This window comes from Hylobates moloch, unplaced genomic scaffold (assembly GCF_009828535.3).
Source record: "Hylobates moloch isolate HMO894 unplaced genomic scaffold, HMol_V3 SCAFFOLD_2, whole genome shotgun sequence".
Lineage (NCBI taxonomy): Eukaryota > Metazoa > Chordata > Mammalia > Primates > Hylobatidae > Hylobates > Hylobates moloch.
This window is the reverse complement of record NW_026652277.1, coordinates 130,011,932-130,023,948: the sequence shown is the minus strand read 5'-3', so window position 1 is coordinate 130,023,948 and position 12,017 is coordinate 130,011,932. Positions and strand designations below refer to the sequence as shown.

Here is a 12,017-nt window from a genome sequence, read left to right as displayed (position 1 = left end):
AAAAAGCCAATTTTGCCAGGTCCTTTGAAATTTCAAAGAAAGATTCAGTAAAAATAAATAACAGGACTCACTGGAGCTCACAAATAACAGGACTCACTGGAAATGAAATATTTCCACCTAAAGGAAACAATCTTAAACAGCTCATCCTTCAGTACACTCAAACTTCTCTTGAACCACTTAACAACTCCATTCCAGGGAGTCCTCCAAAGTTCCACAACACCAGACCCAAGCTGCCCAGGACATGTGCTCTAGCAGGGCATGCCCAGGGCCCCCAGATAGATGATTGAAAAATATAATTCTTTCAGGTGGACAAGACCCAGCAGGAAAGTAGTGTGCCAGGTTTCCCTGCCAGCCCTCCTCGCCCTCTCGGCGGGGGGCCAAATGACTCAACACAGCCCTGTTCCTACCTCCCTTTTCTTCCCATCTCCCACATTGTAAGAGATCAGAGCCAAGTTATCCTTCACGCAAGGTCATAATCTCAGATTGGGGAGTGGTAAGTGGATAATGACAGGCTCTCACAGTGAACTCTCCTCCTGAACTTGGCACATCAAAAAGATTTCATCTTGCATGCCGTCCATTCTAGGCACTGGCTGCTGGACTGTTGACAAAGAGTTGAGATGAAATCCAGCCTTAGCAGAGAGCAGTGGATGGATTATCAGTATATTCTGTGGGCTCCCAATAGTATATATGTCTCCAGTTTGCTGTCCTTGTCCAAACCACCAAAATCACCAAGTGTTCATTGAGCAATTAATATATACAAGGCATTGTGAGAGATGCTTCCAAACCTGGTCAAATATCAGAGTCTCTGGGGAGCTTTTTAAAAATGCAGATCCTTCTCAATTTTTCTGTAAATCTGACGTTATTCTAAAACACGAAAGTTATTTTTTAAAACGCAGATCTTTTGGTTTCACTGAATCAGAAGCTCCCCAGAAGACTGTAATGTGGTCACTTAGAGAGCTCAGAAACCACCATTTAAGAGGCTACTAAGATAACTAATATTAAGACCCTCACTACTCTTATAAAGAAAACCCTGCAGTAATGCAAAACTGCAACACATTCATGGGTCATCAGATCAATTTTATGAGTCATGACCAGGATATACTTTTAAATACAATAGAGAAGTTTTAGGTACATTATTACTTTGTGAATCTTTTCTCTGAGACACATATATATGGAATCTATATCTATCTCCATATCTACACCAATACAGATATAGATACCGATCTGTGTACTGCATCACAATGAAAACATGTATGTTTTACTTTGCGGCAAAGACTAAAAATGTGAAATTAAATGGTCTAAATTAAATGCTTCCTACTGCAATCTTAGTGCCTTTACCTCTCTTGTTTTCTAGTTGAAACTAACAAGCTTAACATCAACCACAACTCTCCATTAAAAAATTATAAATTGATCTTCTCTTAGCCTTATTTCTTTAACTCGAAAATGTGGAATTTCCTTGCCTTTTTTTCATAGACAAATGTTGTTATTCTTTATTAAACTTCCTCCAAATGGGGTTTATTAAACTTTAGTTTTAAAGTGTGAACTGATGTGTTTTTTTTAAAATACTATGAATGGTGTTTAGTGACTCTTTCTTTACAGGGTAAAAAGCAAGAGGAAATAGGTTTGCATAGCAATCAGAGGGATTTCAGCCAGATGTAATGAAAATTTCCTGGTCGCCAGGGAAGTGCAAACTACAATGGGTCAATGGGGGTGTATGATGTGAAATCTTGGATTCTGTAAGTCTGTGGAAACAAAGCAGATTCTTATCTGTCTGGAATTCTTTAGACATAAACTTGTCTGATGGGCAGGGGCGGATTTCCAGGCCCATAATGCCATTTCTGCCCTTTATCACTGAGACATTCCAAAGAAATATCAAATGCATATCCACAGCCTAATCGCATAAACCAGGAACAATCTCATAATGTGTCTAAAATGGCACACAAATGACATCTGGGGAGGGCAGCTGATGATTGTGCAGGTCAATTGGTGCATGACAGGACAGTTTAACATCCCCAAAAGCCACTTAGCACCTCTCAATCTCATGAGCTCATCACTAGGACAAGGGAACGTCATGTGTTCCTCGCAGCATTATGAAGACAAATGAAATACATATATGAACAGCACTCACACAGGACTTGTCAGGTGTAAGAACTCATTAACTTCCTTATCCCTCCCTTTAACGTGTTAGCATCTGAAGAAACAGATGCTTTTAAGAGCTGAAGTTCGCAAAAGACTCAGTTGCTATCCTATAGCTAAGTTGCTATCCTACAGCTAATGATTTCTGAAACAAGAAGTCTTTATTTATAGGGAGCGTGACCTCACCCTGACTAATACTTAATTGTGGTCTTGTTTTGTTTTGCTTATACTGGAAGAAAACATTAGCATTTTTTTCTCCCTTTCTGTTACATAATACCTTCTTATTCTTTCTTGCAATGATAAGACAGTGTTAAAGGCATTTCTGTTCTCCTGAAAAGTGAAAGAAGAGGGAAAAAGTTATGTAACAAAGAAGATTATATATACATCATCTATCACTGAATGGTAGTATAAATAGTTTATTTTAGTATGTTTTGTATATATCATTTAGTATATTCATTTTAGAAATGTTTAGATTGTTTAATAGTCACCTTCTCTGATTTCTTCTCAGAAAATATTGACCAAAATCAATCCTTTCAATAATCAAAACGGTTTGGTCTGTCTGTTGCAGAAATGCAATGCTGGATTCTTTCGCACTCTGTCAGGAGAATGTGTGTTCTGCGACTGTAATGGCAATTCCAACGAGTGTTTGGACGGCTCAGGATTCTGTGTGGTAAGTTGAGGCCCCTATAACACTTCACATACTTCACTGGGCATTTGCATCTTGGGTGCACATAAAATATTCTTTGGATGTTTGAGCTACATAGGAGCAAACTGCTAATCAAGTGCTTTTGTTCACCCTTCAACTTTTCCTGTGAAACACCTCATGTAAACTACTTCTGATTTTAAGGGTCCACCAAGGCATATGCATGAGTGTGCACGTGCACCTGGAGGCTCCTGCCCCACCACCCTCAGCAGCTGGTTGCCTGCTGTAGGCCAATGGTGGTGGGACTGAAAATAATACACAGAGGAGGAACCCATACATCCAAATTCCTCTGTAATCATATAATTTGCCATATGTTTGGCTTCATTCCACATAAACCAGGAGAATGAAACAGTTGTTGCCTAGCCTATTTTAGAACCTAAAATAACCAGGTCTATAGATCAAAATAAGTTTTCAGAAAAGAAATTTAAGTTTAAACCCAATAGCTGATGAAAATGAAAGCTTTACCCTTGTGATCTTTGCAAGTCTGTGTTTAAGCCCCCAGGAGACTATTTTTTTCCTTAACTGAAATAAATTCTCCAGTAGACTGTTCTTCATTGAAGCATGATAGAGCCTAGTGCGGAAGATTGAGAAGTCTTCCAGCAGAAAAGTACTTGCTACATATTTCCCATTTTTAATGAATGGACTGAAAACTTAAGTGAAAATGGGTGTTGAAATATTTACCAGAAGTGGCTTCAGTGGAAGTCATAGAGGGCATTTATAAGAACTTGTGCTCAAATAGCATGTTTTCCTTCGTGAGCTGTATGATACAGCAGAAAAATTCTTCAAGTTCCTATCTGGCAAAAAAGAGGCTTTCCAAAACTACAAGAGTATTTTTGCATAAACTATAAGAATACTTATTTAAATGCACTCAACATTTGCATAATTGTCCCTATTAGATAATTTTTATTTTAAATGGCCTCTAAGGTGTGTACATGAAAGTGATATTTTATTCACACATTAAGATGCAAATGTGAATGTTTTTATTAATCTTTAACCCTAGAAGTTGCCATTTTTCTAGGGACAGAGAATTAAGTGACAAAATACTAATGTTGCTATCTCTTTGTAGTGTTTATTTAGTGCTGATATTTGTTTTCCCTTCCCCCATCTTCTTAAATAAGCATTACAACCAGGATGTCCTCTGTCGCAGTGTAGGCATCTGCAGCTGCCAAAGTCTACCCCTTTCTAATGCTTCCATCTCCGGTTTCCTGTTATTTTAATCCCAGTAACATTTGGGGGGGAAAAATCCCATGGATACACTTGAACTAATAACATACATCTCTGATAATTTGACCAATTAAAGATTGTTTGTTATCTGATTTATTAAAATATAAAGCAGTGGAGACTGTCAAGCACATCAGCTGCTGTTAGGCAGTCAATATTATGAAAGACTGAGATAAATTAAAGAGGGAAGAAGTCCCTCCTGCTAGTGTCTATTGAAAGAAATGACTAAGCCACTCTTTTTACAATGACATTGTCAGAATGGGAGCAATCATGGCTTTATCTCTGACCTAGTGGTGAGAGGAACAAACATCATGTGATTCCCTCCAAGGTCCTGTGACATAACAGGTTCTGATAAATGTTTAGGGATGGGCTAGCGTATACACATTTACATGCGCACTCAGTGAAGCTGCCAACATTCCTGCAATTACTTTGTTTCAATGCAGAAAATGAATACAAAAAGAAATAGCCATTTTATTCATCTTAATGATGGTTTCTCCACCTCATCCTGTCCAGAGAAAAATATCTTTTTTCCCTCATTAATGTAATATATGTTCAGTGTAAGAAAACAGACAAACAATATAGATACATTAGTATAATTGCCCTGTTAAGCAGATTATTTTAATTATAAATGGCTTGAAGTACAAAGTAAAAATCACCCACATTCCTATCCCCCAGAGCTACACATATAGATATATTCTTATAAATTTAATTTAGAAAGAAAAAAGATATAGTGGCTAAGCATGGTGGCTCACACCTGTAATCCCAGCACTTTGGGAGGCCAAAGCAGGAGGATCACTTGAGTTTAGGAGTTCAAGACCAGCCTCGGCAACATAATGAGATCCCATCTGTACAATAAACAAACAAAAGAAAAAAAGAAAAAAGATATATTTATATTTAATTAAATGTAAGTGAAGGAGCAGAAAATGCTTGCACATGAATATCAAAAGAATTTTTTATTTCACTTAGTTGCAAATATGTTAAGTCTGTGGTGTCACACTGGAATCAAACTCACGTTTTTCTGTTTCCTTTGGTGCCACTATCTCAGACTACCGATGGAGAAGTCCCAGGTTTTTCAGCTTCTGCCCTATTGTTCATTCTCAGCTCTCAGGGAGCCAGAGAAGCCAGGGCTCCAACATGAACACTTCTTGTAGCTCACTGTCATGAGCAGTGTTTCAGTCAGTTCTTGCAGGTTGCCTGACTTACCTCATTTCTCTCATTTCCTGCAAGCAACCAAAAATAAAAGGCCTTCTTTTATTTCATTTTGTCTTATTTTGCTTTTATCTTGAAGGCATATAAGAACTCTGTATCTGCCTTGTCCACCTTCAACTGCTTTTAATTCTTCCTCAATTCCAATGTCCAATGTCAATTTGAACTTAAAATTTACAGACTGATTTTAACTAAGCTGTTGGTAAAGCTGAACTAAGCCATTCGGCCACAAAATATAGAGGAGACAAAATTATGCTACCATTTTACACATATCAAGCAAGCAAAGAGATTTTTTTTTACTAGTGGAACACTAATCTTTCAAATATAGAATAGTGGCTAAACAAAAATAAAACAGCTTAGAAATCTACTATGTTTTGAGTGTCTTTCCAATGGGCCACTTTGCATCTTATGAGAACTGGAACACATTGGACAGGATTCTCAGCTGAGTCAGCTCGGTGGGGCCCCAAAGACAGGCAACTCTGGTGGATATGGCTGGCTCTCTAGGAAGGTTCTAGAAGGAGGCACAAGCTAAGAATTGAGGGGAAAAAACAAGTGGAAGCAGATAGGTGGCTGGTGGCAGAAATGCCTTGTCACAGATAATCCATATTTCATCCCAGCCCTAGAGGCTTAAGTACATAGAACCCAGAAGGAGCTCTAACTAAGGTTAGTTACCATCTAAAGAATGGGTGCTTTGTCATTAGGAGAAAGCCAGGAGCCCAATGACCAGAACTAGAATGGGACAAACCTGACCTGAAGTTCACCATAGGCACAGGGCTCCTCATTTTCCTTTTGATTAAGAATTAATTTGTCCATTAATTTAATTCACCCAAATGAACTTCCAACCTACCCTAGGCACAATGAGAAGGGATGCAATCCAATATATTGAAGGCTAATTGGTTTCTTATTAGTCTCAGAGCTTAATTAAAACCCTATTCAGGAAAACAAAGATATTACATCTCAGTTTCTGCAGACACTAGCATTTTCATGATTTTTGAACTCTATTTTATTACTGTGTAAGGCAGAAATCAACCATATAAATCCCTGTAAGACTAAGGATGTGTGATCAATAAACCAGCATATTCATTAGGTGTCGAAGAACAGGAAGAAACTGATTATAGAGACTTCCTGTTCCTGTTTTTCTTGCAACTGTAAATTGGTATCTAGATCAAGTGCATAATCCTTTCATGAAAACTTTGACAATTTTTCCGTCTGTTGCAAACCTGGAAAAACTTGAAATTTTGGAAAGCATCATCAGTTTGGTTCCATGATAACTGAAGTTCTGAAACAAAGTCAGAAAGTTTCGTGTCCAAAGAATTCTAAGGTTGGACAGCTCAGTGGAGTCCCCTGTTGCTGTGTGCCCATCAACATAAGAATATGAGAGAAACTGGCCGGGCACGATGGCTCAAGCCTATAATCCCAGCACTTTGGGAGGCCGAGGTGGGAGGATCACCTGAGGTCAGGTGTTCAAGACCATCCTGGCCAACAGGGCGAAACCCCATCTCTACTAAAAATACAAAAATTAACCAGGCATTGTGGCGGGCACCTGTAATCCCAGCTACTTGGGAAGCTGAGGCACGAGAATCACTTGAACCCAGGAGGTGGAGGTTGCTGTAAGCCAAGATCACACCACCGCATTCTAGCCTGGGCAACAGAGCAAGACTCTGCTTTAAAAAAAAATGACAGAAACTGAATGCAAGTAATGAGTTATGTATACATTGTTCATCCTTTCTCTCCCAACCTGAACTTGGTCCTCCCCATATACTCCCCACCTGAGTTGGTGACAGCATTACTCTGCTGGTCCTCCATGATCCATCGACCTCCTTTTTTACCTCCAAATTCTCCATTGACCTCCTTTTTTACCTCCCCAACCATCAATTTCACATCATATCCTACCAATTCAAACTAGGAGCGAGCTCTCAACTATCCCTTCCCACTGCCTTAATTCACAGCCACAACCTCCCTGACCACTGACACAGCTTCCCAACAACTCATCATCCATCCCCTGCTCCAGACTCTCCTTCCTCTACTCTGTCTCCCACACAGCAATGAAGATGTCTTTCAAAAACACAACCCAATCAAGGCATCCCTCTTTCCAAAATCCTCCAGGAGTTTCTCCTCCAGCCACACTGAGCACACTGCCACCTAAACATACTTTGTTCTTTCACTCTCTTGTGCCTGAACTTGTTCCCCTGTTTTCTACCTGAGATTTCTTGAAGGATAACTTCAAGGCTTAGTTCAAATGTCACCACCTCCATTAAGCCTTCTCCAACTTTCTCCGGAAGAGCTAAAAGCTGCCTTTCCCTCATGTTTGTCCCATAGCAGGTATGTACTTTCTGCATACCTCCGACATAGCCTTCACACACTGTATTATTCTTTGTTGACCTGTCTGTTTTCTTCACAAGTCTGTGAGTTACTCAAAGGCAGGATCCAGGTCTTCTTCATTTTAATAACAGATACAGCTCATTGTCTATTGTATCTGCTTAATTTAGGTTTGTTAAGTGAATGAATGAAAAGGTTACTAAAATAACAAGCTACCCTAAATGCAAAAATCTTTAATTTTGTAATTTATGAGATACTTGGGTCACTTCTTTATGGCAGTAAGATGTACTGTCTTATGCTAGAAACTCAGGCTCAGGCCCAACCCTGTATGTAACTAGCAAACAGTGCTGCCAATATAAGGTATTTTTATTTAGACCTTTGCTTGTCAGAGTGTGATCCAGACCAGCTGCATTGATGATATTTGGGAGCTTGTTAGAAATGCAGACCCTCAGGATGCAGACATCCTGACTCATAATCTCCATTTTCACCAGATCTCCAGGGGATTCACGTGCACACTGAAATTGGATAAGTATTGATCTACACAGAGAGCAGTTCTCAAACCTTATGATCTCATAAACCTTTACACTGTTAAGCATTATTAAAGATACCAGAGAGCTTTTTTTAATGTGGACTATATCTACCAATATTTACTGCATTTGAAATTTAAACTGAAAAATGTTATAATCCTTATAAATTCATTTGAAAATAGCAATAATATACCAATTGCATGTTAAGACATATGTTTTTATCAAACATAAACATATTTTACAAGTTGAAAATATGTTTAATGTCTGGCTTAATAGAAGAAGATGGATTCTGCCATCTGCTTCTGCATCAATCTGTGTGATATCTTGTGTTGTGTAGCCTCTAGACAATTTCACCTTACACATATGAGAAAATGAGAATGCAAAATATGAGAAAAATCTTAGTATTATTTAGAAACAGTTTTGACCTCCTTGGGCATAATTTGAGATCCATGGATCTAGTCTTGCATAAAGCATGCTGACAAACACAGGAAGGCTAACCAGATTCTTTTGAGCCTTCTTCCTACATTATTCTGGTCCAGTGACGAAGTACATGAGAGATATCATTTCTCATGTTGGGGAGACACAGTTGGTGTCCAAATGGCATTCCCAACACTTATCTGCAATCAATTATCTAGATATAGCTTTCTTAACCACTGGCTAAAAGTTCAGAATGCTAATTTCATTTTTAAGTGGAGTCAGTTTTATTTAAAAATAAACTTTTCCTCCTGTATTAATCCATTCTCACACTGCTATAAATTCATACCTAACTGCTGTGTCTATGGAGTGGCCATTCTTCATTCCTATACTTTGCCAATAAACTTGCTTTCACTTCACTCTTTGGATTAAAAAAAAAAAAAGACATACCTGAGACTGGGTAATTTATAAAGAAAAGAGGCATAATTGGCTCACTCTTCTGTGGGCTGTACAGGCTTCTGTTTCTGAGGAGGCCTCAGGAAACTTACAATCACGATGGAAGACAAAGCAGAAGCAGGCACATCTTCACATGGCCTGCAGTGGGAGTAGGGGGAGAGAGAGAGAGAGAGAGAGAGCACAAAGCGGGAGGTGCTACACACTTTCAAACAACCAGATCTCATGAGAACTCTATTACAAGACAGCACTAGGGGAATCATGCTAAACCATTAGAAACCACCTCCATGATCAAATCATCTCCCACTAGGCCCCACCTCCAACATTGGGGATTACAATTCAACATGAGATTTGGGTGGAGACCCAGAGCCAAACAATATCACCTCAAAACAACATACTTTTTTTATTGTTGTCATTTTTGTTTTCTGTTTTTTAAATGCCAGAACACTGAAGGTAAAACAGAAGACAATTTGCAATCTCAAAATAAAAAATTATCAGAGCTAGAAGAAACTTGAAAGGCCATCTAGTCTAAATCGTCACTTTGCAGATAAGGGAATAGAAAACCAGGAAGGTCAAGAGACTCGTTCAAAGTTGACCAGCTAGAAAGTGGAAGAGCTAGGGACCTTTTCTCCCTGCCTCCAGCACTCTGTCTGCCAATCTCCCAGAATGTGCATTGAAGCCTTTTAGGGAATTTCATAATAAACCTTTTGAAAGAAGGCAGATGAGGAAAGTTCATACTTGCATTCTGAGCATTTAGAGGGCAAAAGAAATTTGGTGGCTTTGCTTTTGAGGGTCATTGCTTCCCATGGCTGCCACAGCAGAATTAAAGCCCTGACAAGGAATCTAAAGCATCTGTCAAGCCATAAGGGGACAGAATTGGGAATTAGCTCATTTTTGCAGCACAGTAGTCACTTTGGGCACAAAGAACGGCCTAACATCTTACAATGGGCCTGTTTTCTTCTGCAGAGAGGGGCTTCATCCGTCCAAGAAGAACTCAGACAAATTTAACCCCAGCCTACAAGCAGCCCTGCTAGATTGTTTATGGCATAGTTTCATGGTAGTTGGGTAAGGCTCATTGGTTTTTCCTGGGGTGAGAGATTGCCACAACTTTGTATTAGCTTTGGGTTCATGTTAATTTCCTTTTTTTGCTCCAGACACAAATTCATTAATTCACCCTTTTCCCTTTTCCTTCATTTTTCCCCAATAAATATTTCTGAAGGCTGACTTAGCACAAGACACAGTATTAAGAACTGTAAGGGAAATATGTTAACATCCTGTTGTCTGCATATCATACTTTATTTTTCAGAGTTTCTCATTGATCTGTCAGGCAATCTGAACTAGCCCCTAAATTTTATTCTGCAGACATAATTTTAATCAGGGACTAAAGATTGCTCATACCTAATGGCTGATCAAATGCCTGAAGAACATTCAACCGGGATAGCTAGTTGCCCTTATTAAGATTCTTCTCCTTTGACTAATGTATTAATATTATATTTCAATTGAAGCTCAAAGTGTTTGTAACACTGATGCCTTCTAATGCATTCATTTTACTACTGTTTGTTAAGCCTTTTCTTCAACAATACTGGAGAAGCAGTATAATATGGAAACTAACAAGTTCACTTCTGGAGCCAGATTTCCTGAATTTGAATCTAACTTTTGACACCTACTATCTGTGTGACCTTGGGCAATTTACGTAATCTCTCTGTGCCTCCATCTCTTCAGATGTAAAATGGCAGGGGTGGGGGCAGGGGAGAGGTGGCAGAGGAAATAGGAACCTACTTCAGGATTGTTGTGAGAATTAAGTCAGTTAATCCATGTAAAATGTTTAGAGCAGGGCCTTGCTATTTTTTTATTCTGAACCTCAAATAAAGCATAAGGGCCAAAATAAGGAACTTAGAGTTCAGCCTACTGCTACTCCATCTTGCTTTCCCAAGGCTCCTCCACTGTTTTAAAAAAGTTGTTCTGTTGAAGCTCTTATGCATCGGTGTGACTAAGGCAATTGCTCAAATAGGAGGGTGCTTCTTCAATGGCATTCTAATTCTAACAGTATAATTTTTCACTGCAACCCCAATTCAACCTTTATACACTCTGATGAATGTAAAGATGAAAAAAATAGAGCTAATGGCTTTGGCTTGTACCATCTAGTATAATGCCATAGAAGAAAGCTGTTTGTGTGTTAGCTCACTGCCCCTTATAGAAATTAATCCATCAGTTTGACAGTTACTGAGTGCCTACTGCATTCGAGTTAATGGCAATACAGTGCTGAAAAACACAGAGTTGGGGAGGGGTGATGAGGCTGAGAATAGATAATAGCACTACAATATGGGTAGTGGAAAAGAAGGAAGGATCCTGAAAGGGAGAATTAGGATGTACTTTCAAGAGATTTTGCAGCCTACTGTGATCTTGAATGATGAATGGCATTCCAGATAGAAGGGTCAGCCTGCTTTGTGCTTTTACTCCTATAATCCTTACTACAAGTGGAAAAATCGTGCAAAAAAAACTTCCTTACTGTTTCTTGTATGTCACTATCCAAGATACCAACCCATGAGCAGAATGCTCTTTATCCACCTTCTACTCCATTTATACTACAGTCTGACACATTTTATCCTTCCAAGACCATAAATCCTTATTGTTCCCATTGTCATGGATAAGTACCAGAGGGATGTTATTTGGTTGGTTGGTTGGTTGGTTGGTTGGTTGGTTGGTTGGTTGGTTTCTCGTTTCATATTCATTCCAAATCAATAAGCCGATATTTCTGGAACATCCAGGGTTTGATCATTCTGATTATCACTCTGAATTGAAATGAGTAACTGATGAATAATCTCCTCTGCACACAAACTCTAGAGTCCCCAGTCTACTAGCACACACACATAAAAGCCCAGGAAAAATTCATTCACCAATTACCCACACTTTCTGGCATTGACTGGGGCCAGTGTGACTCCTCATGCTAATCAGTACTGCCGCACACTGTCTGTGCTGTCTGACCTAACGTCCCTTTTACTTGAAAAAGTATTGCATGATGCTTAGATGTGCTGTCT

The 12,017-nt window shown here is 39.0% G+C and overlaps 1 protein-coding gene across 1 annotated transcript in view; it reads left to right on the top strand.

The window, feature by feature from the left end:
- Positions 1-12,017, top strand: part of LAMA4 (laminin subunit alpha 4) — a 149,449-nt gene that overhangs the window by 37,551 nt on the left and 99,881 nt on the right. The window contains exon 3 of the mRNA XM_032157109.2: positions 2,705-2,806. Within this exon, the coding sequence (XP_032013000.1) occupies positions 2,705-2,806 (102 nt within the window). The remainder of the gene's footprint in view (positions 1-2,704; positions 2,807-12,017) is intronic.